Here is a 24,605-nt window from a genome sequence, read left to right on the forward strand (position 1 = left end):
CACTCAAAAGCTGCTTCGTCTCTCGATGCCGCAGCTCTTGTTGCTTTTCTTGGGCGAGCTTCTTCGTGAGCCCCTCCTTCACCTCCTGAAGCTGCTTCAGCAGCACCGCAATCTCACGCTTCGCGTCGGCCAGCAGCTTACTTTGCTTGTCATCGGACGCAGCCGCGCTCTGCTTCTGTGCTGCTAGGTCCGCTTCGAGCTGCTTCTTCCACTCGAGCGAGTCTTGCAGCACTCGCTCAAGCTCCTGCATCCGGCATTGGGCAGCCAGCAGCTGCTCTTCCGCACTCTCCTGACGGTCGACCGCCTCATGCAGCCGCGCCTCGACGTCCTGCAGCTTCAGAGTGAGGTCGTACTGTTTGTTGCGGCGCATGACGAGCTCGCTCTGCACCTTCTCGATCTCCATCTGATAGTTGAGCTGAGCGGACGACAGCTCCTCCTGCAGAGCCTTCCGCTCCCGACGGAGCTTCTCCTGCAGTGCAGTCACAGCCGATGCCTTCTCCTCCGCTTGTCTCGTTCGATGAAGCACCTCCACTTCACTCTCAGCCGAGCGCGCGATGTGCTCACGATGTGAACTGCGAAGCTGTTCGCACTCCCGCTCGCTGTCTTCCAGTCTTGCCTTCAGCTCCTCTGTATCCCGCTCCTGTGCCTCGAGCGCCTGCAAGAGCTTCTCGTTCTGCGTCGTAGCGATCTCCATCGCCTTCTCCCGGCCCTCCGCTTGACTGCGACTCACCTGAAGAGCATCAATCTCCGCTTCCAGCCGATCGATCTTCCGCTGGCGTCGCACCAGGTCGTTTTCCTTGGAGATGACGTTCCTCTGCAGCTGCTCGAGCGCCGCTTCTAGCTCGTCCAACTGCACTCGGAGCTGGTCGTTTTGGCCCGAGAGCAGCCACACTTCGCGCGCCTTGGCCTCGATCGCGTCGTCGCGCAGTCGAATGAGCTGGTTCTCGTGGAAACTGCGCGGTGACAGGCACGCGTCCGCCTTCTCCGGCTGCAGGTCCTCCACGCTCTTCTCCAGTCGGCGAACAGCGCCCTGCTGTCGCTCTAACTCCCTGCGCAACTGCTTCTCCGTGTCGGTCGCAGTCGCGAGCTCCTGGTTCTTCTTCACCAGCGTCTGCTCCCTGGCGTCCAGCGCCGCACAAACCATGGTAAAGTCATCTTCGTCCTTCTTCACCTGCTCCCGAAGCTCCTCCGCCTGGGCGTTCGCCTTCTGCACCTTCAACTCGAGAGCTTGAGTCTCCGCTGCCTTGGCTTCGAGCTTGCTGGTCAGCGCCTTGATCTGCTCCAGCAGCTCGTCCACGTACTCGGCCTTACGCGCCAGCAGAATCTCCTTGGCGTTGATCTCGGCCGCCTGCTTCTCCGCTAGCAGCTTGAACGCTTGCGCCGTGTCGTCCAGCTCCACGACGGTCTCCTCCAGCTGCTGGACCCGCGCTCGCAACGCAGCCTCGCTACTAGCCGACTCTACTACTACATCATTCTCTTCACCTTGGTCTTCTGGCCTGCCTCCATCGTCCGACATCAACACACTAGGCGTCGCCTGGGAGTCAAATGCAGCGCGTGTCTAGTCTGGCCAACGGTCGCTCGCTTTGCGCTTAAAGCAGACTGCGATCTTCTTAGCCGATGCTTCGCGCAGCGTGGCGGTCAGTGCAGTGATCATGAGGCTGCTGCAGCTTTTGGCGCTTGTCGAGCTGATGCCATTGATGCCAGCGGCAGCGCAGTCGCTCGTGGTGTCGGAGGCCAACTGCTCGGTCGCGGACGAGGCCCAGAACGCGTCCATGACTCTTACCTGGAACCTCTTCGACGGAGCCGTCAACTACACGCGCATCTCGCACTCGAGCGAGGCGCTTCCAGCCGCCAGCTCCTCTCTGTCCGACCGCCTGCTCATTCTCGGCGGCATCGAGTACGAGTCGGCGCAGCCCGTGGTGAGCAGCCCCGTGCTGGTCTACAACGTCGCCACCAACGCGTTCCTCCTGCCCCAAGACCAGATCCTGTCCGCAGTCTCCGCAGCGTACCAGTCCACGGGGACAACAACAGTTGAGTCTGTGTTCGTGCCGCCCGCCAGTCGAGCGGAGCACGCGTCCTTCGTCAACCAGGACGGGGCCGTCTTCGTCTTCGGCGGACGCAGTCGGGAGTTCGTCAACGATACGTGGCGAGGCTGCGTGGACGCCAGCTCGACCAACATCGTCTGGGACGAACTCGTCACCGCCACGGACGCTGCCACCGTGGCCGCCACCCCCGTCCCGCGCATCGGCCACTCCTTCACCAAAGTCTTCGAGAACAGCACGACAATCGGCGCGCTGGTGCTTGGTGGCCTGTCCGAGGACTACGTAGAGCTCAGTGGGCTGCACTTGGCGTTGATCACCAAGGCGTCCTCGTCGTCGTCGACGCCCGCGTGCACCAACCGGGGACCGAAACTCGCGTGGCGGATGCTGAAAGCTGGACCATTGACGGACCCCGGCAAGGTGCCGACTGCACGAGCGTACCATGTCGCGATGACCCCATCCAAGCTCTTCACGGCCTCGAAACTCGCGTGTCTGATAGTCCACGGAGGCAAAAGCACGCTGGAAGGCACCATCTTCAACGAACTTTGGCGCCTGTGTCCTCCGTCGGTGCTCCCTGCGTCCGTCCCAGTGGAGAGGATGAACTACACGTGGGAGCTGCTGGCTAATATCGGAACTACCCCAGGCGCACGATACGGAGCGAGCATGACGTTCGTGGACGAAGGCAAACTCGCCCTCGCCGGGGGTTCCTACACGTTTCCAAGCGACTTCCTCAGCGACACGTGGGAGCTCAATGTGAACGCCACGCAGTGGATTCGTCTCTCCTTCTCGGAAGACTACGCGCCTCCGCGTCGAGGCCACACGCTCACGTTCTTCTCGACCGCCACGCGGTTGTTCCTCTTCGGCGGTCGAGATCGCTACGCAGTCGTCCAGAAGCGGATGCAGGCGGCGTACTACGGCGCTCCGTTCTGTGCGGCCGGGCTCAAGATCACCTTCTGCTCCGCTACGTCCAAGTACGTCTGCATCGCGTGTCCAGCCGGATCGTACCTCGAGAGCGGCTCGCGCAAGTGTCTGCAGTGTCCTCAGGGAACGTTTTCATCTGCGGGATCGGCCGAGTGCACGAAATGCCCCGCCGGAACGTACAGCACCGATGTGGGCAAGGACAGCAGGGCACCCTGCACTTCGTGTCCTTCAGGCACATTCTCGCAGACTGTAGGCGCCGTCTCGAGTGCTGCGTGCAATGCGTGCGCAGCAGGCACTTTCGCTTCGTCCTCTGGCTCGGTGTCGTGCTCAAGCTGTGCGGCTGGCACATTCTCCAACGCAAACGCTTCGACGTGCACGGTCTGCCCTCAAGGCAAATGGAGCTCCGCTGGCGCTGGCGTCTGCACCGATTGCGCCGCTGGGACGTACACCCCAAACTCGGGCTCGACCGCGTGCTTCTCTTGTCCAAGGGGTTTCTTCAGCAACCAGGGCGACGTGACTTGCTCCGCTTGCCCAGTGAACACCTACAGCTCGTCCATTGGCGCCGCCGCTGCAGCCTGCCAGACGTGTCCTTCGTACGCGTTCACAACGTCCGCTGGCCAGAGCGAGTGCAACTTCTGTCCGTCAGGCTCGAGTTGGACTGGTGTCACGTGCCAGTCGTGCAGTAAGGGCTACTACGCGTCGACTGACACCAACGGAGCGTGTATTGCCTGTCCAAAGGGGTCGTATGCTCCAGACGTCGGGTCTTCTACCTGTCAAAGCTGCCCCACAGGGGCCACGAGCGCAACGGGATCGACGAATTCCAGTGACTGCCAGCTTTGTTCTGATGGGTCATTCCTCAACGGGGGAGTCTGCCAAACTTGTGGCGCGGGCACTTACCCCGAGCCCAGCGGATTCTGCTCTTCTTGTGTTGCCGGGAGCTATTACTCAGGTGGAGGGACGTCAGGAGCTTCGGATACGTCACTCGGTTGTGCGTCGTGCCCATCAATGAGCTACAGCAGCGGGCTCGGAGCCACGGGCTGCTCCGTCTGTGCAGACAACACGTACTCGATGGAAGCGTGGCGGAATTGCGTCTCCTGTGGCGCCTCTCAAGCCTCACTCCCAGGGTGCGTCACCGGCCGAAATGGTATTCTGTGCTCGGGGAACGGGAACTGTGTCTACGGAGGCTGTGCTTGCAACTCGAGCTGGGTCGGGGGCGACTGCAGTGTGCCTGTGGACGCTGCTGCTTCACCTGTAGGACCAGCAGTGTTGTTCTTCTCCAATGCGTCACTTCAGCTCATCAATGCGTCCACACAAACCTCAGCGAGCGATATCGTTGTTCAGGTCGCTCGGTCGGGGTATCTCAACTCTCGGCTGCAGGCAACGATCGCATGGGGCTCGACCAATTTCTCCGCCAGCCCTTCTTCCCTGCCTGCTTCACTCGACTTCGCGCCAGGAGACTCCCTCAAAACTGTCCAGATCCCGATCGCGCAGCTTTCACCGAGGACTGGCTGTCGGTTCTTCTCCTTGGTGCTTCAGGACCTCCCAGGGGCGAGCATCAGTGCTGTGTCATCCGATTCGGACAACAAGCTGACCGTGTACGTTGATGACATGAACGGCGTCTCCGGTGGAGGGACTGGGAAAGTTGTGACTTCGACGTATACGAGGCAGCCGAATGGTACCGCTCTTGCCGCCGTAACTTTAGATCGACTCGTGACCACGCAACTCACGCTCACCCCTCAGACAACGACGGGAGCTGCGAACTTCGGAGTGCTCTTGCGCGACCAGCCCCTGAATCTGCTGCTTGCCATCGACTTTTCTGCTTCATGGGCGTCTTCGTTCGTGAATCTGCTCCCTGCCATCATCGCTCAGCTCCAGACCGTCTATCGATCGGTTCCTGACGGCGTTCGACTGGGACTGCTGAACGGCACTAGCAAACCAGCCGCAGTGTTTTATCCTGACCTCGTAGCCTTCTTCGACGGCGTCCAGGCGCTCGCGGGGTCTAATAAAACTGTCGATTGGAATTGGATAGCAAATGGATTGACATTCAGTACGACGGCGTGGCCAGCAGCAGATCGCCGGCATTTGCTCGTTGTTGCAGGAGATGCCATGATAGCAGGAGGCTCCGTCACTCTACCGGCAGCCTTGATCACCCAGCTGCGTTCACAAAGCGTCTTCGCGTTTATCCTCTCTCCGACGCAAGTAACACTCGCTACTGGAAGTGACGTGGTGAAGAGCGTGGCGTACGGCGCCAAGCCGGCAATCCCGTCCGTACTCCGCCAGGCTTTCGAGCAGAAGGACAGCGTTCTGCCTGCGAACTTGAACATTCTCTCAGACCCGGCAGGACTCGTCTCCTCTGTCCAAGTGACTGGTTTCTCCGGTGGTTCTAGCTCACTCCCAGTGATCCTCGTCGCTCTCGGGTCCTTCCCAACTCCAGCACAAGTGAAAGCAGTGCCCTCCCTGACTGTCACGCTCTCTGTGCCCGGCGGGTCCTTGGTATCGATCCAGATTAGCGAACCTGGACGCGCGTGCTTCCCGCCGACGCAGACACTCGCAGTCGACTCGCTCCCTTTAAGTGGTTGGGCTGATGCGTGGCATCTCTCTACCTTGAGCGACGTCGCACGACTCTGGAAGCCCCCTACTGCATCGCCAACGCTGGCCATGACGCTGCGTCAAACCCCGTCACTGCTACGAAAGTTAACGAACACAGTCTTGTCGGTGTCCGATTCGGCAGCGACGAGTGTCAGCTTATCCAGAACCTTCCCTGGTTCATTCTTCGCGGCGGGGCTATCCCTGGCCTCGCGAGGATACTGGAGGTCAGCTTCCCACAGCAGCACGGCAGTCTGCAACATCCAGTTGACCATGGTCGGTGCCAACAAGAGCCTGACGTCGTCCAGCGTAGTTCCTTTTGCGTCTCAAGTTGTTCCAGGCGAGTGGAATTATGGGTACTTGCAGACCATTATTCCTTGGGAGCTGAGCAGTCTGACAGCAACGTTAGCATGCAACACGACCTCCTCGAGCGTATCTGTCGAGTGGGCAGCGCTCGGTCTGCTCCCCGATCCCAACTTTGCGTGCATGTGTCCTCGAGGATTTTACCACGATACTCTCTCCGATGAAGGCGGCGACGGAACGTGCGTTCGCTGTGCCGCGGGTTCGTACTGCGCAGCAGGGATCAGACGGCAGTGTCCTGACGGCACTTTCTCCTTCGGGAAAGCAGCCTCATGCGAGACTTGTCGAGACGGATGGATCTGCACCGACGGGCTGGCAAGACTCTGCGACCCAGGAACGTATTCAACGCCGTCTTTTACCTGCGGTGTTTGTCCGAGTGGCTACGCATGCCGGAACGGCAAGAAGTCAATTTGCCCAGCCGGTATGTTTTCTCGCCCGCTTGCTAGTCAGTGTCAGAGCTGCCCGCCAGGAACAATATCTCGCTCGGAAGGGTACGGAGGCTGCTAGATGCTGGAGACAATTAGTCACGATACCGTGCTAACTAACCTTGCGTTTGCGTTTGTTGCTTGCTGCCCTCCAGATCTTCCACCTGTGATTTGTGTCCGCTGGGGTGGACGTCCAACTACCAGCGCAATCACTGCATTCCATGCCCGCCGGGCGAAGAAACGCTGTACGCTGGACAACATCCCTGCTCTTCGTGCGTTGCAACTGCGTTCCCTGTCCGCAACCAACCCGAGGTATGCCTTGCATGAACACTGATCACCTCCTCGCCAGTGCAGTCATCGCATCTATTTACAGTACTCGCAACCTGTGCCGACTCAAGTAAGTGTAAACAACTCATACGCGCGCTACAAAGGCGACCACTCGCTGCTTGATGTCGCTTGCAGTCCTGTCGGTTAAACACAGACGGAAGTGGGCGCGTTAGACCACGAGGATATTCGGATGAGCGAATGAGGTACTACATACGAAGGCCAAACCTCTGAGCTCGAAGAACGACCCCCTCGCTGGCTGCTGGCTTGTGCACATCGGAGTAATCAGGGATAATTCGCTGGCCACGGATATCGTCTCGAGCCTTGCCATCGGCAGCTTTCTTCGCAACTTCAGCCCGCATCGAGACAAGGTCACTCAGGCATTCACGAATAGGCTTCTTAGCATCAAATTCCTCCGCCAGCGTTGCAAGCTCGTAGCAGGATCTACATGAACAGCCGCAGCCTGTTAGTGTATGTGCGCACCATTTGGTTAATAGCTACACGATCATCTCACCTGTCTGTAGCGCCAACAGTGCCATCAGCAGATACCTTGCCACTCTCAACCAGCGACAGCAATGCCTCGACAGCATAAAGCTTGATGAAGAACGTGTATGCTGCGATTCCGGCTCGCCGTGACGACTCGCGCATGTAGTTCTTGCCCAAGCCCTTCACTTGCTTGTCCATATACACGGCCTCGCCATTAGGAAGGCTAATTTTTGCTTTACCTTCGGCAGCTTCGAGCTCCGAACGCGCGTCTGCATCATGCCCATTTAGAATGCCGAACTGATCCCATCCGAACACACTACCACACGCTTACCTTTCATATATTGGATAATTTCTGGGCGGAAAATGGCAGCCTCAATGTGTGTGCGCTTCGACTTGTTGCGAGAGCGGAACTTGTCTTCGTTCCGCAGCACGGTGAAAACACTACTAGAGAGCACCCACCTGCTCAAATGCAATGCCAACAGAAACAAACATCAGCCCATCCAGACGGTCCAGTGGAGGCTTCCTAAAACAACGTACCCTGGTGAAATCTCATTGATGGCCGGTGACAGCGACGGAATGATGTGAGCTGGCGTGTTAATCAGCGCAAAGGGCATCGCCACTAGTTGCGGCAGCGTGTTGACTGCAGTTGCAATCACCGAATACGGAGCCTTGACGAAGTTGCTGGGGAACTTGACGTTGCACCCCAGCCCGAAAAACACCCCTTCGCCATGGAACAGCTCCTGATCTGGCGCCTTCAACGTGTGGTTGCTGCCGACGTTCGCTCCGTAGCCAATGTTGCCTTTGCCCTTCGGCCAGACGGACGCAATCAAGAGCGCCTGGTGGTGGAAACCCACAAACGGCCCCACGAAGCTGGAGGTCACCTCGCCCTCCGCCACGGACGTGTTGGGCCCAATCACGGAGCTCATGACGATGCCGTGGCGCTCCACATGCGACGTATCGCACAAGAACGCGCCTTCGACCACGCTGAGCGCCTCAACAGTCGAGTTCCACTGCACGATCGAGTCGCGGACGATACTCTTCATCCGGACAACTGACGGCTCCCCCGCAGTCGACAGAATCGTCGAATTGGCGATGTCGCTGTCCTCCACGAGCGCATAGTCGCCCACAAATGCCCCTTCCACCCGTGAACACCCTCGCACACGCGCATTTTGCGCCACAATCGCCATCGGCGCCTTAACCTCGGCCACATACTTGTCCACAAAGGCGTCGTACGTCTTCAAGAACTCGACGTCTCCTCTCTGCGTAGCGACTGCAGCGCCCAGTGAGAAGGGCATGTCCGCCACCACGCGGAGGTCGCGTCCGCCAGTCTCCACCCCCACGTGGAGCAGGTGGCCGTTGCCACAGGCGGAGGCGCCTGCACTCGCTGCTGGGCCTGTGACGCTGCCGCACTGAATGACGGCGGCGCGCGCGTCCACGAGGACGTCCTTGAGCACCAGCGTGTCCTTCACCAGCGCGTGGTCCAGCACCACCGCGTTGCTCAGCGCCGAGTTGTAGACGCCGCAGCGGAACGGGATGCCGTCCACGTCGTGGCTGTACGAGGCCGAGAAGCTGCCGAGCGCCACTCGGCCGTGGAATGAGCACTGGCGGATGCTCGCCGTCTGCAGCGGCGCGTGCTCGTGGGTCTTGCGCACGTCGCGCCAGTCATCAGCTGCAGATAACGTTGAAGTGTGGCATAAGAAGCAGGTTATGAGCCCACATCTGATTCCAGGCGTCCTGCTACCGCTATATATGCCGCCGTACCGGTGTTGCCGTTGGCCTCGAGCGCGCGAATCTCAGCGGCCGAGAGCGGGAAGTAGGAGCGCGTGAAGTCCTCGCGGCGGGCCTTGACGTACTGCACGTGGTCGGAGGCCAACAGCGCCGCCAGGTCGTGCGTCTGCGCGTGCTGCGGCATGGCGACGGCGGAGAGTGCGGAGTGCGGGTCGGCGCCAGTCCGCTTTAACTGGTGCCGACTGCTCACCTGCTCTTGATCTTTGTATGCGTGCCGCTTCAACTGCCTCACTTATTCCCGACCGCAGCTGAAATCTATGTTCCACCACACCATTTTAACGTACAACACACAAGTTGCCGTTTTGGCGGGAACGGCCACTTATTAATACCTGGTGGATTAGATCGATCGATGGCGGGGCTCAAGCGCGAGTCGCCTCCGGGCGCGGCCGAGGCGGCCGTGGCCGAGCTCAAGAAGCCGCGGCTGAGCGCGTACGGCGCCAAGGCCGAGCCCGCGACCTTCGCCGACGACCTGGAGCACATGGCGCCCATCGCCACCAAGGCCAGCGCCTGGCCGCGCAAGCCCATGGTCACCGTGGACCCGAGCGCCGACTCGGTGGCCTTCCAGTGGATCGACATCGACATGTACGACGGACCGCCGCTGCCCGCGAACCCCAAGAAGGGCGCGGAGGTGCCCGGGCTCAAGGCATCGGGCGGCGCGAGCCAGAACGCCGCCATCATCCGCCTCTACGGCGTCTCCATGGAGGGCCACAGCGTGCTCATGCACGTGCACGGCGTGCTGCCCTACTTCTACTGCGTGTGCCCCGACAACTTCGACGAGAGCAGGTGCGGCGAGGTGCGCGCCGCGCTGGACGCGGCGGTGTCGCAGCGGGACCGCGACAGCAGCAGCGCCGCGCGCGTCGTGGGCGTGCAGGTCGTGCGCGACAAGATGTCCATCTACGGGTACCAGTTCGACCGGTACACGACGCTCTTCAAGATCTACCTGAGCATGCCCAGCTACGTGCCCAAGCTGCGCAGCGCGCTGGAGGGCGGGCTCACGCTGCCCGGCTGCGACTTCCGCAACTACCAGACGTACGAGAGCAACGTGCCGTTCATCCTGCGCTTCATGATCGACGAGGGCATCCGCGGCTGCAACTGGGTGGAGGCCCCCAAGGGCGCGTACTCGGTGCGCAGCACGGCGCAGAAGAAGTCGCTGTGCCAGCTGGAGATCGATATCACCTATGACAACTTGGTCAGCCACGCCCCCGAGGGGCAGTGGGGCAAGGTGGCGCCCCTGAGGATCCTCAGTTTTGATATCGAGTGCATGGGCCGGAAGGGCCACTTCCCTGAGGCGGAGCAGGACCCCGTCATCCAGATCGCCAACGTTGTGCAGGAACAGGGATCCCACACACCTATCATCCGCAATGTGTTCGTGCTGGACACGTGCAAGCCCATTGTTGGTGCCCACGTGATGGAGTTCGAGAAGGAAGGAGAGATGCTGGAGAAGTGGGCGCGCTTCGTGCAGGAAGTGGACCCGGACATCATCACGGGATACAATATCGCCAACTTCGATATCCCGTACCTGCTCAACCGTGGCAAGGCGCTCAAGCTGCAGAACTACAATCTCCTGGGTCGGTTGGCGAACAAGTACGTATCCCCACGTCTTATTTTTTGTTAAGACGATTATATTGACGTTGATGTTATCTCATCATGCAGGGCGGCGTTCATGGAAAAGAAGACGTTCAGCTCTGCGCAGTACGGCAAGAGCGAAAACGTCAAGACGACAATCCACGGCCGATGCATGTTCGACTTACTGCCGATCATGCGCCGCAGCCAGCAGCTGAGCTCGTACTCCCTGAACGCTGTGAGCGCAGCCTTCCTGGGCCAACAGAAGGAGGACGTGCCTCACGGAATTATCAGTGACCTGCAGCGTGGTACGGACGATGATCGCCATCGTCTAGCGGTTTACTGTCTGAAGGACGCCTACTTACCGCTGCGGCTGCTTGACAAGCTCTCGTATCTCGTCAACTTCATTGAAATGGCTCGTGTTTCCGGCGTGCCCATTGATTTCCTTATTGAGCGCGGTCAGCAGATTAAGGTCTTCTCCATGCTTCTGCGCAAGTGCAAGGATGCGTCTCTCGTCGTGCCGACGCTGCCTCGCTCCCAGAACAACGAAGATGCAGGCTATGAAGGCGCTACGGTGATTGAGCCCAAGAAGGCGTTCTACTCGGTGCCTATCGCGACGCTAGATTTTGCGTCGCTGTATCCGTCGATCATGCAGGCCTTCAACCTCTGCTACTCTACACTGGTTGCGCCCGGAGATGTTGACAAGCTGGCTCCTGGCGACTACGAGAGGTCTCCTTCAGGCGATATCTTCGTGACTAGCAAGAAGAAGAAGGGTATTCTGCCGTTGATTCTGGAGGAAGTGCTGGCGGCACGTAAGCAGGCGAAGTGGGACATGAATGCCGCGACCGATCCTATGGAAAAGGCAGTGCAGAATGGACGACAGCTAGCGCTTAAGGTGAGTGCCAACTCGGTGTACGGTTTCACCGGTGCAATTGTGGGCCAAATGCCGTGTATTCCTATCGCGTCCAGTACCACGGCATACGGCCGTCAGCTTCTGTTCCGGACGCGGGAAGAGGTCGAGCGCATCTACACTATTGCCAACGGATACAAGGCGGATGCACAGGTGGTGTACGGTGATACGGATTCTGTTATGATTAAGTTCGGCGTTGACACGGTGGAGGAAGCGATGCCGCTTGCCGAAGAGGCTGCCAAGCGTGTGTCGGATATCTTCCCGAACCCAATCAAGCTCGAGTTCGAGAAGGTGTACTTCCCGTACCTGCTGATGAACAAGAAGCGATACGCTGGTCTGCTCTGGACGAAACCCGAGAAGTACGACAAGCTGGACTCGAAGGGTCTTGAGACTGTGCGTCGTGACAACTGTCTGCTGGTGAGACGCATGGTGGAATCCGTGCTGCGCAAGATCCTTATCAATCGTGACGTACCGGGAGCCATTTCGTACACAAAGAATGTTATTTCGGACCTGCTCCAGAACCGTATCGATATCTCGCTGCTGGTGATCACGAAGGGACTGAAGAAGACGGTGGATCAGGACGACTACAAAGTGAAACAGGCTCACACTGAGCTGGCGGAACGCATGCGAAAGCGCGACCCCGGTTCAGCTCCAGCGTTGGGTGAGCGCATTGCCTACGTAATTATCGATAAGGGCAAAGCGACGCCGCTGTACGACAAGGCTGAAGACCCGGTGTATGCGCTGGAGAACAACATCCCGATCGATTGCGACTACTACATGAAGCAGCAGTTGCAGAACCCGCTGGAGCGTATCTTCGAGCCCATTATTGGCCTGAGCAAGGTCAAGTCGGATCTGCTGAACGGTGCGCACACGCTCAAGCGCTCCAAGCCCGTCCTGAAGCAGAACAGCGGAGGTATGATGAACTTCGCCGTGAAGAAGCTCAAGTGTCTGGGCTGCAAGGCCCCGCTGAACGGCAAGGGTGCGCTGTGCCGCAGCTGCGTGGAGCGTGAGGCGGAGGTGTTTTCACGACAGCTAGAGTCGGTCAACGAGCTGGAGCACTTGTTCGCGCGACTGTGGACGCAGTGCCAGAACTGCCAGGGCAGTCTGCACCAGGACGTGCTGTGCTCGAGCCGCGATTGCCCTATTTTCTACAAGCGCATCAAGGTGCAGAAGGACCTCGGCGAGGCCCAGGCCTCCCTGGAGCGATTCCAATCCGTCGACTGGTAGGGAGGAACGGTCAGAGCCCCGGTTCTTTCTTGCTGTGCATTTTTCATTTCAGTAAGAATACAGACTTTGCTAACTAGGTCGTCTTCGACTTGGCTGGGAATGCCTGTGAGGTAAATGAGGTAAAATGCTAGTGCTGCTTGTACTGGCGCTAATTGGCGCCAAGCGATTCATGGCCTCTGCGGGCACCCACGAATGTCATGCGTGCCGCAGTTCACTTTCTGAAGCTGGTGGACAGAACTACGGGTGGCGATGAGTGCTACACACTTCCTGCCTCCTTCCGCTGCTTGCTGCCGAACTGCCGTTGGAACATGATGTAGCACAAAGGTTGAGCCAGCCGAGTTAACACATTTCCTTCCAACCTTCACTTTTTGTTTTTGAAGAAAAAGACTTTGAACTCTCTCTGATCTGTTGGATTTTCTATTAAAAAGGGCAATTCAGATTAGAGCACACAAATCTGGCCCTTTCTTTTATGATATCCAATTCAGATTGTAGAACACAAATCTAGGAGACCAATATCTAATTTAGGACAGCGAACTCCAATTCAGAACTTTTTTAAAATTTAAAAGTTTAAACCCAAAACGTTTTAACAGTTTTAACGTTTAAAAATAATCAAATCTAGCAAAACCACAAAACAAACTCCAAACTCAAAATCAACAGAACTTCTAAATCTGGACGCCTGCTGCCCGGCGACTCGCCAGTGCTGGCGCATACTGCGTTAGTGCGCGCTACTACAATTTGCATTGCTGTACTGCGCTGTACGACGACAAGGCTAACAGCACCCGCATCACCGAGGGCGAACTCAGCGCAGTTCTGGCCAAGCACAAGCGCCCCAAGATGGTCATTCAGCAATTCGAGAACAATACCACATAACAACAGTTTATATGAACAGTGAAAGTGGACATTGACATTTAATTGGTGTTCACTGAATCGGATACTACTACTTTTAAAAATAAAAGGTAGGACAACCACGAGGTGCTGTTGCACCACGAAAACGCAATCACTGAGTTTTCTTCTTCTTCGCGCGCTCTAGCTTGTCAAGCAGCTTTTCATGTTTGTGATGGATCGCTGCATGGGCCGCAGGTCGCGCGGCGAGGGCGAGGCGGCGAAGGCCATGGCGGTGGAAGGCGGCGGCAGGCGCAGCGCGGGCTGGTCGCGGCGCAGCGAGGGCGTCGCCATCGAGAGAGATCTGGGGCGGGCGCGGCTGGTTGCAGAATGGGCCTAACAAAAGCAGGGGCTTTGTAAGGCCAAAAAGTTTAGGATCGCCCGTCTGGAGTTTCATTAGCTGCAAGCTTCCACGGCCTTCTTTTTGCGGAGATGGGCGCCAAGTGATTTGGAATTCTATTTCCAGAGTCGCTTGTGACCGGAGGAAACGCGCGGTCGTTGCCGTTGCCGTTGCCGTTGCTGTCTTGGTCGAAATAAGAGCAGCGGCAGCAGCACCGCAACCGAGTGCTCGAACGGCAGGCAGCCCAGCGTGCTGTGGAGTGGGGGCTATTGTGAGGGAGCTGTAGGCGCATATATGACTATGTGGTGTAGCGGGATCGGCCAAAATCTGGTTAAGGCCTGATCGAGCTTCCCACCAGCGCCCAAACACCGACTAACGGAGGGGGTCCCCCAACGATCCGTGATCGGCTGAACTTGTTCTCACCTTGTGTACCCGTCGGCGGGCTGGATCTGCTCTCTCGGGGCTCCGAAGATGCAGCACTTGGTGAAGATCGAGTGTCTTGGCGTGACGCGGGGATAGTTTGTGGAGCAGCGCGGTAGTCTTCGCTCTGCGTCCGAGTATACGCTCCGATCGAGGGTTCTTCGCTTCGATCGGTCGGCCTGGAGTAGATCCAAGGCCTGTTGTTGCCTTTCCGGGTGTGTTCCTTCCTTTCCTGAGTTGCTTGCCGCTTCCTATAGCGGGATCGAGGTCGATTGAGAGACGCAGCGATCGCCGGCCAAGCAGTATCCGGCCGATCGAGGACTTGCACACGAGAGAAAGATCACTAGCGTAGGTCAAGCTGGCCAATGTATTAATCCAGTCTTAACCGTACCGCTAGTTCACTACCCGAAGTGTCAACGCTTGCCGAGGCCAATGTAGCTCCTGGGACTTGACGACTTGAGGGCACTTGTGGTCTTCTGTGCAAATGGCGTTCTGATTTATGTTTAGCTGGTCTCTCTCTACCGCTGCCATCTCATCTACCATCCTACAACCAAACGATTACTGGATTCTTGCCCTGGCTTCGCCCCCATGTGCTTCCCATCCGGGTCGATCGGCGATCCACGATCGGCTCCCAATCCACGATCGACCCCGATCGGCTCCCGATCCACGATCACCTCCTGATCCACGATCGATCCCGATCGGCGATCACCTCCCGATCGATGACCTGTGCGAGTTGCCGTGCGCTGCCGATCCGTCCTCTTCTCTCCTCGGCCGCCCTAGATCAGCGAGATTGGTCGTCGATCCGGGCTTGGGTCTACGTCGAATCACGCCGCAGTCCAAGCGCGATCGCCCGTAATCTGTCTTGACATATGTGTTGCCTTACGCGTCGACGTTATCCAATCGCTTGAGATCTCTCGATAGACCCTCTTGATCCGCGACCGCAGCCTGATCCCTGCCTATAGTTCTGCCACCATGTCGCTTGATGTCATCGCAGTTGGAAATTCTTGTTCGGTGCTTCACCACAACCGCCCCCTGTCCGTAAGTCGGGTCGGGCCGCACGGTGGCTCACTGCGGACAAGACTTCACCATCCCAGTATCAACGGCTCACACTTCGTCGTGAAACCTATTACTCCGCTTGATCGAGGCGGGCACCGACGATCACCGGCAGGACCCAAAGGTTGCTACCGCCCCAGGATCACCTGGAACAGCCGATCGCGTGTCTCCTCAACGAACTTATCCCCAATAGAGAGTGTCTGCAGCAACAACAGCATCCCCCAGCTCGGATGATCGAATTCAGCGTCCAGCTGGTCAGCTCGTCTGTCGTGAAATCTTCGATTTTTGGAGGCTGATCGCGCATCTTCGTAGCATGAAAGTCTCGGATCAATAAACACCACCGTAATCTTCGTCACTGTTGGTCACCTCTCTCAAGTCAATCCGTCGTCACCAACCCGATCAGTCCAGATCCATCGTCATACCACCTTTCGCCACCAACCCGATCAGCCCAGATCCGTCGTCGTAGCGCCTTGTAGTTGCTCCATAATCATCCGATCTGCATTCATATGCACACAATCATATCGAATATAAACCCCCTTCCTCCGATCAACGGCCTCCCCGTCGATCCGTCACTCACCAAGGCGACCAGCTCGCCCTGGCGGTCCGATCTCACTCTTCTTCGTGAGACTGCATCGCGCCAAATCGGTTCCGGTTCACGCGATCTCGAAGGAACTGGTGCAACAAAGCTCCACAGTTGAGATCAGCCTCGTCGACCCAGTCAGGCTCGTCATAACCCTTCCAGTGTACCAGGAACTCTCGATACGTCCGGCCATACCGAGTCCTGCGACCTGTTCTCGTATCCGTGATCTTCTCCACTTCGCACTCGTTCGAGTCTCGATCTGGGGCCCAGCTGTCCTCCGGAAGTAAGACTTCGTCGAAATCGAGTCGATCTGCTTCGTCCACCGTGAGTGCGATCTGCGGTCGATCGGGGAAGTCAATGACCAACTTCAGCTTCGAAACATGCACGATCGGGAATAGGTGATAGTCCGTACCAGCGATCTGAAGATTCATCGTGTACTCGTTCACCTTCTCCGCCACACGGAACGGGCTGTGCCACAGGTGAGCCAGCTTCCGGGCATACCCCTCTTTCACACGATCCAGGTACAGCCACACCTGAGATCCAGCTTCGATCGACTGCGGTCGAACTTCTTCATTGTGTCGATCGGCCCGATCCGCGATCGCCTCGCGTAGTCGAGCATTCACCTGACTTCGAGCCTGATCGTAGTGCTTCTGGATCCGATAACGCCACCGTCGAGGATCCCGATCCCGAGTCCGGGTACTACCCAAAGGTATCGTTGCCTCGAGCGTCGATCGAGGATCCCATCCATGCACCAGATAAAAAGGGGAGTCCCCACGGACCCGATCTTGAGCCGTGTTGATCGCGAAGGTCAATCGCTCTGCGTACTCATCCCAATCCCTCTGATCCAGATCCTCCACGAACATCTTCAGGGCTCTCGTCGCCGTCTGTACCATTCGCTCTGCAGTACCGTTAGCCTGAGGTCGATATGCCATCGCGCTCGCTGGCGCATACCCAGGATCTTGTTAAAGGCGCGGAAGAAGTCAGCCATCAATCCCGGCTCTCGATCGTGCCTGATCACCTCGCTAGCACCAAATCGCCGGAACACGCACTCTTCGTAAGACTCGGCGATCGTCTGCGCCGTTCGGGAGGAACTGGCCTTCGCGATCACGTATCCCGTGAACAGATCGACCCAGATCAACAGTTCCGTATTACCCTTGTACGACTTGGGTAGCGAAGGTATGTGATCCATTGCTATGATCTGGAACGGGTATGTCGCCTGGATGTTTCCCGGCGACTCGCCCCTGATCGTGGGTCGTCCTTTGCCGGTCTCGCAGTCGACACATTCGCCGACGTACTTCTGCACACTTCTGAAGAGACCTCTTCAATGAAAGTGATCGCGGATCCGCTGGTATGTACGCCCGATCCCCTGGTGTCCACCTTCCAGAGTGGAGTGATAGTGATGCAGGATGTCTTGATGCAGCGTCTCCGGTGCCACCAGTCTCATCAGTCCATCACGATCTGCATTCGATCGCTTGGAGGGTGGGCAATAGAACAGCAGAATCACCGTCGATCTCGTAGTCCGCGGCGAGGTTGCCATATGATCGAGCCTCATCCTGTGTCAGATCAGCCACATCTCCCATCAGATACTTCTTCATACTCGCGATCCACGTTTTTTCATCCTGTGCTCGACGAATCCGATCGATCCGCAACCCTCGCACGAACTCCTCCTGCATGACGGTCGGGTTCGGCCGTGATCTGGTGCCCGATCGGGTCGTCATCGGCGATAGTCGGACGATCGACTCATCCGACCGGGCGACCAGGATCTCATCAAGTCGGTTCAGTGTCACTAGATCCCCATGATCGGCATCCTCCTCGACGACGACGCCCCCTTCACGTTGGAGTGCTGCACTGGCCAGGCTGTCCGCACTTCCGTTCCAGTCTCGTTTCACATGTAACAGCTCGTGATCTGGCCAGTTCCGTAGTCGATCCAGCACCTTTTGCTTCAACAATGTCAGCTTAGGTGCTTTGCAGTCGATCTCGCCCCGTACTTGTCGGATCACCAGGTTGGAATCACCGCAGACCACTATCCTGCCTTGATCTATGCCGTCAAGGAGGTCGAAACCCAACAACAGACCATGATACTCTGCCTCGTTTACAGTCAGCCCTTCAGCATAGCCCGATCGGGCCTTCACCACACTCCATTCGGGTAACTTCCACAAGATCGCGCTGTATGCGCCTCCGCCTCGCTTGACGCGGGCAGATCCATCGAAACTTATCACCAGCAGCTATTCGTCCGCACGCACAGTCGGGATCGGGGCCTGAATCTTCCGCCGGGGTTCTTTCTTCGGCGCGATCGCGATCAACGCGTCGTCCATATCCGATCGAGGCGTAATACTAGCGGCGATCGCCCCCAATATCTCGTCCTCTCCCTTGGTGCACTTCGTGATCTCAAGTGTCCAGGGCGATAGGAGTGCAACCCACTGACCCAATCGGCCTTGAAGGCCGGGTGATCGGAACAGCCACGCCAACGTCGAGTGTCGGGTCAAGACCCGGATCGATCGTCCAACCAGCATGTTATAGTTCAGGTCCAGGATCCGTAACAGCGCCAGCACTTCTTTCTCCACCACGTTGTAGTTCAATTCATTCGACTTCAGCGCTCGACTGGCGAAGGTAACGGGATGATAGATCTGGTCGTGCTCCTGCGTCAATGCGGCCGAGATCGCCCAGTCACTCGCATACACAATCACGACCGGAGTCCGATCGCGATCGAAGTGCCGCAGGATCGGTGTCGTCGCGATCTTCATCTTCAGTGTCGAAAAGGCACGATGAGCACGGATCCAGCGTTCATCGGCGACCCCGACTTCAGGAACTGGTGGAGTCCGATCGGGATTCACTGGGTCCGTATCCACTGAGTTCGGCTCTTGACGATCCAGGATCTGGCGCAGATCAGGGCGCTTCTCCAGCTCGGCGAAGTTCACCTCGCGCAGTTCATACAGGATCGCCGCGTAGATCGCGTAATCTTCCACGAAACGGCTGTAGTAGTTGAGACTGCCCAAAAATGACTGCTTCGATCGGAGCGATCCGGGGAACGGCAGATCAGTCAGAGCAGTGAGATCCTTCGGATTGGCCTCTAGCCCGTCGTTCGACACACGATGTCCCAGATAGTCCACCTTACGCATCCCCCAAGAGCTCTTCTCCACACTGATCGAGAGATTCTACTTATCACAAGCGTCCAGCAGGTGATCCACACGATCGCACAGCTCATCCCATGATCCGGCCGTCACAAGAATGTCATCGATGTACGATCTGCGACCTAGCACTGATGGACGCCCCGGATCTTCTGGTTCTCCTGACTCGATCAAGTCCGTAGTGACTTCACAGTCTGACGATCGCGGGATCCTGGTGAAACCATACAACGCGTCGTCCAGAAGTCGCTGGTAGATCTGAGGAGCGTTCTTCAAGCCGAACGGCATCCGGTTCCACTCGAACAGACCCATGTGGGTGATAAAGGCCGAGATCGCACGAGCTCGATCGGTCATTGTCACCACCCAGAATCCACTAGCCATGTCCAAAGAGCAATACCAGAGTACCTTATCCAGATCCTCCAGCAAATCGTTGATCAAGGGCATCGGATATACCATCAGCCTGGTTAGACTGTTGACGAGCCGATAATCGATGCAGAGTCGTATATCCACGCCGTTCTTCTTGATGATCACGACGATCGGCGAGGCCCACGGTGATCGAGATTTCCGAATCATCTTGGCTGACAATAATCCCTTGATCAGCTCGGACACCTTCTCCACGAACTGAGGGGCAACTTTCCGGACACGTGGAGCGATCGGCTTCGCGTCGCCCACGTCGATGTCGCAGGTGACGCCCCGGGCTGCTGGGGGAAGTGCATTGCCCTTGCCGATCAGCAGGTGATTCCTGTGTCAGATCTTCTTTCGCAGCCGATCGATCTCCTCCGGGGTGTTGAACTCCAGATCTCCCACCTTGATATCATTGATCTTCACCTCATCCGTCGTCAGATCACAATTTCAGGAAGCACAGCTAATTCACCTTGGACATCTTCTGCTGACAGATTCCCGCCCTCATGGTAATGGACCTGATCATCAGCACCAACGTCTCGATCTGGTTCTGGCGCAACGAGATCGTCCCGATTTGAAGTGGGTGTGGCCTCAATTTTTACCTGATCACCTCCAACGATCGATGAGTTTTCGGCCACTTGCGGCAGTTGTTCAGATGCGGGAACACCATCGACTACTGTATCGTCACTTGATCTCGACTCTTCCACAGCTAAGACAGCCACAGGGTGTGTCCGATCGGTACTCCCGCCCCCAAGATCTGGTTCGACGGCACAACCGTCGACCTGATCGGCCGATGGCAAGTGAGGGGACACGATTGCGCCCTTCTCAGCTGCTTTACCACCGGAATCCACATGGTCTGGCTTCCTCTCTGGATCGCCAGCACGATCATATTGCGGCTTCGCGTCATCTATCGGTGCATACGCTTGATCCGTGATCGGCAAAGGCTGGGAGTCCATCCCCACCTGTTTTTGCTTTGGAGAGCATTCCTCCTCCGATCCGGAAGGTTCACACACCGACTCAACCGGATCCGACCGCGGGTCTGGTGGATCTCCGACGAGAACAGTTGAAGCTGACGACCTCGACTCCTCTGTCACGCGATCATCGTCCGGCAACGGTCTGCCTCCTGATCTAAGCGTATTAACGACGGCCGCCCCCGGATCAGGGCTCATTGCCTCCGGTTCGCTTGTTGGATCGGGATGACCCGTCGACTGATCGATGATCGGGGATACCTTGCGTCTCTGGAGAATGGCTTGGGGCGTTGGATAAATCGGTCGCTCGACGGCAGGTACTGGAGGTCCCGTTGGTGCCTCCTGGTTCGTCGGCCGGTCATCTGTCGTGGCTTGAAAGGCTAGATTCTGCCATTCCATGTATCGACGAGATCCGATCGACACATATCCTGGGATCCGGGGTATCCGATCTCCAGCCAGCCACATCGCGATCCGTTCATTCCGATGCAAGACGAGGTCTTTGTCACTGATGTTGGTAACCTGGAGATATCGGATCCTGCCGGGTCCTCGGACCACGGTCGGCACCCAGCGATCTCCACGGGTGACCCACAGCTTTTCTCGATCCGTCACCTTCATTCGTAGCGAAAGCTCGATCGAATCCCCGATCGCGATCTGCATTCCCTAATCCACACACACGTGTCGGACATTGTCGTTGTACAGCTGACGCCGTCCGCTAAGCTGGATCTTGACTTCGTCAGGGAGACAGATAGAGCCGTCCGCAAGATCGAGGTGGATCCCCGCCGGAACCATGAAGTCCATACCCAGGATCGCCTCTTGTCCTGATAGATCGCCAACCCAGATATCGAAGAAATACACCAGCGATCCCGCCAGCGTAACCTTGATCCTGGTCCTTCCTTCCGTCATGTACACGCTTTCGCCAATCCCCACACATTCCTGGCTCTGACTCATGTCGACATAGCACCCCACCTTACGAGCAAAGGCGGTGTCCACGATGGACACCTCGGCGCCGGTGTCAAAGAGTAAGATCGACTTCTCATTGTTGATCTTGCCAGTGATCTTGGCCTGACGGAACCACTTACCTGGCGAATGATGTTTCCAGTACCCTCTGGACTCCCCAGGGAGGAGATCGGGCACCACATCGCCAGATCTGCGGTGTTCGCTGACGCGAGGCCGACTTCGATCGCGATCATGCTCCGGGATCTCGGTCGTCACTTCTCCACCAGCTGGCTTGAACCATTCCTCCGGTCTGCGTTGCTTCCAATAGCCCGGCGTTTCTCCAGACTGAAGATCCAAGGGCACTTCGGCGTCAGAACGGCTGAAGTCGTCCGATCGATGTAGACTTAAGACCTTGGTGGCAAATTTCGCATGCAGATCACATGTATTACCGCGTAGATCAGTCCGTCCACTTACTCGATCTACCGTGTTCTTGTTCACGAATGCATAGATGCAGTACCTAGAACGCTCGGTTCGTACCGGATTCCAACCCGGCGAGCGTCCTAGTTTAACATCTTCTCGGCGATCGCGGGCAACATGCCAGCGTGCTTCACCGGGTTGAACCATTGACGGATCTGGTTGTAGAATTCCTCCATCGGACACTTGCCCATCTCGTGTAGTTCACCACATCCACGACACACAAACAGGCAGCGATCCGCCGGATGACCTCGCTTGCCACACTTCTCGCACGGCAAACGTCTCCAGCAATCGAGATCGGTGTGTTTCCGCGATCCACAGTGTGAGCAGCGGTTTGATCGCTCCGATCCGTCAGGTGAAGATCGCAATCGTGGATCCGATCGAGGTGAGTCATGGTTGATCTGCGCTTGGTTGCTTCGATCCGGCTTCGTCGAGTCGCCCCCAGCGTTGCGAGACTTGTCATCGGCCGACGCTAGGTAAACGCGACGTAGATCACCCTCCGAGTCCGATCCTTCCGATCTTGTGTCTGATCCAGACGCCTGGCTCGCGATCTGAACTGCACGCACTGCCCGCTTGGTTGCAGCAGCTCGGAACTTTCTGACGATACTTCGATCCAAAGGCGGATCGCTTCTGTCTGCTCTTCGCGCGCTCTCGAGCGCGCAGGACTTCCTCCAGATCTTCAGCGTCCGCAAGCCGGAGTAGGGTGAGCTGATCGGCCAGTTCCGGATCGCCCAGCGTCTCGATGAAGTGTTCGACATGTTCTCGGCGGGCCTTGGAATCTCCGTCCTTGATCTTCAATCTCGCACGCAGAGCCGCCACATTCAGTCGATAGAGGTACTCCAACGGCGATTCATCTGATCTCTTGCGAGAATGGTAATACTGCCAAGCGACCGATACTTCCAGGCCACAATACTGGATCTGAAAACTCCGGAGTAGATCGCTCCACTTGTTCCGCGTCGATCGGCCCAGCTGGCGGTACCAGTTCTTCGCCGGGCCCGTCAGTAGATCAGCGAAGGTCAAGCACTTCTCTTCGTCCGTAGACTGATCTCGCAGGAGCGCCGACTTTACCTTGCTGATCCACGATCGGGCGCGGTCTTCGTCCTGATTCTTGCCACTGAACTCCTTGAGATCGGACATCGCGGAGATTCGCACGCGCTGGATCAAGGAGGGCCCAGTGGATCCCGAGGCAGTGGTGGCCACCACAGCAGGGGCCGAACTGGTTAGATCAATATCGTCCGGATCGTATTCCCACTGGGAGGGATCTTGGTCCGGTGATCCGGCTGATTCCATTTCCACGTCCCGCGATCCAACGTTGTCGTCGACCACTGGAGTAGGTGTTACCACCGTGGCCTCTTGTTCCTTCAGAAATCGAGTCATCGCAGCCTGAAAGTAAGACTCCAGTCTGCCATTCGACTCATCTGATCCGGTGGCACTGGTGGGCCGATCGGTCGACTTGGGTTTCTGCTTCCAAGGTCCTGACCGCATGCGTTCCTGACGTTGACTCCGTGATCGCGCGTCCAACATCGCAGATCCTGAAGGGCCGAGGGACATCCGTTGGGATTCAGACGACGTATCCGATACATGTTCCGCTGCGGAGACATAAGGTGACGACGATCGGTACCCAGTGGACTCCACTCGCGGCGATGACACTGGAGCCGGCGACACTGGATCTGGCACCTTCGGGTCCGGACTGTCCGCGATCACGTCGACCAAAGGTCTCAACTTGTCGACCAATGTCTGGATCGCTGTCTGGATCATATCGAGATCTTGATCGAAAAGATCGTTCGCTTCAAAGGCGCCAGCCACTAAGCCGGCTTCCTTCAACAGCCCGAGCAGGTTCTTCACCGCCATCAGCTTGTTATCCATCACTCGGGGGGCCGAAATCGGGCCCTTCGGGTCGTTGATCTGCTCTGGCCGCACAATCACCATGACAGGATCTTGACGCAAGAAATCGCGCAGTTCCTTCAAGTAATACTGACGATCCAGGTCAGCCTCAGACCAGTCGAGCGCCGATGGTCTGGGATCTTCGTCGTCCAAGCCTGGCGCTCTCAGCTTCTTCTTCACGATCTGGGTCTTGTCCGCGATCGCGTCCAGGTAGCCCGGATCGAGCCTGATCGGCGAGTCAGCGAACGCGTATCGGTCCGATCCCGCCTTAGTTTGTTTTGTTAGTGAATCTCGGTTCGCACCAAGATCCACCGGGGTCCCCGAAGGGACCTGGGGAGGATGTTGAGGTTTGTCTTCTAGATCTGTCTCCAGATCGCCCTCGATTCCGTCGACAGAAGTCCTCCGAGCACTCTGTCGATCCGCGGATCTCGTTTTGTTCAGCAGCGTCTTCGTTGATCCGATATCCGACGACGCCTCTTCCCCTGGTTCTTTCTTCACTTGCGCATCTTCTACGGACTCACGGTGAAATCCGGAGTCCCCAAGAGATCCGGGCACGCGCACCATTGTGGTGTAGCGGGATCGGCCAAAATCTGGTTAAGGCCTGATCGAGCTTCCCACCAGCGCCCAAACACCGACTAACGGAGGGGGTCCCCCAACGATCCGTGATCGGCTGAACTTGTTCTCACCTTGTGTACCCGTCGGCGGGCTGGATCTGCTCTCTCGGGGCTCCGAAGATGCAGCACTTGGTGAAGATCGAGTGTCTTGGCGTGACGCGGGGATAGTTTGTGGAGCAGCGCGGTAGTCTTCGCTCTGCGTCCGAGTATACGCTCCGATCGAGGGTTCTTCGCTTCGATCGGTCGGCCTGGAGTAGATCCAAGGCCTGTTGTTGCCTTTCCGGGTGTGTTCCTTCCT

At 57.5% G+C, this 24,605-nt stretch overlaps 4 protein-coding genes across 4 annotated transcripts; 2 read left to right on the forward strand and 2 right to left on the reverse strand.

Annotated features, from left to right (window-relative positions):
* Window positions 1–1,697: 1,697 nt before the first annotated feature.
* On the forward strand, window positions 1,698–6,658 carry PHYSODRAFT_531438 (hypothetical protein; the record flags this gene model as incomplete). Its single annotated transcript, XM_009540193.1, has 2 exons — window positions 1,698–6,397; window positions 6,487–6,658. The coding sequence occupies 2 exons, from the start codon at window positions 1,698–1,700 to the stop codon at window positions 6,656–6,658; spliced, it is 4,872 nt and encodes a 1,623-aa protein (XP_009538488.1).
* Window positions 6,659–7,632: 974 nt separating this feature from the next.
* Window positions 7,633–9,053, reverse strand: PHYSODRAFT_307441 (hypothetical protein; the record flags this gene model as incomplete). Its single annotated transcript, XM_009540194.1, has 2 exons — window positions 7,633–8,810; window positions 8,903–9,053. 2 exons carry the CDS (start codon window positions 9,051–9,053, stop codon window positions 7,633–7,635), a joined length of 1,329 nt encoding a protein of 442 aa, XP_009538489.1.
* Window positions 9,054–9,407: 354 nt separating this feature from the next.
* On the forward strand, window positions 9,408–12,629 carry PHYSODRAFT_532354 (hypothetical protein; the record flags this gene model as incomplete). The annotated part of the gene is made up of 2 exons (XM_009540195.1): window positions 9,408–10,513; window positions 10,583–12,629. 2 exons carry the CDS (start codon window positions 9,408–9,410, stop codon window positions 12,627–12,629), a joined length of 3,153 nt encoding a protein of 1,050 aa, XP_009538490.1.
* A 10,647-nt stretch (window positions 12,630–23,276) lies between these two features.
* Window positions 23,277–24,257, reverse strand: PHYSODRAFT_394763 (hypothetical protein; the record flags this gene model as incomplete). The annotated part of the gene is made up of 1 exon (XM_009540196.1): window positions 23,277–24,257. A coding segment is annotated over one exon (981 nt), but the record flags the coding sequence as incomplete, so codon positions are not given.
* Between the last annotated feature and the right edge of the window lie 348 nt (window positions 24,258–24,605).

This window comes from Phytophthora sojae, assembly GCF_000149755.1.
Source record: "Phytophthora sojae unplaced genomic scaffold PHYSOscaffold_14, whole genome shotgun sequence".
Classification (NCBI taxonomy): Eukaryota; Oomycota; class Peronosporomycetes; order Peronosporales; family Peronosporaceae; genus Phytophthora; species Phytophthora sojae.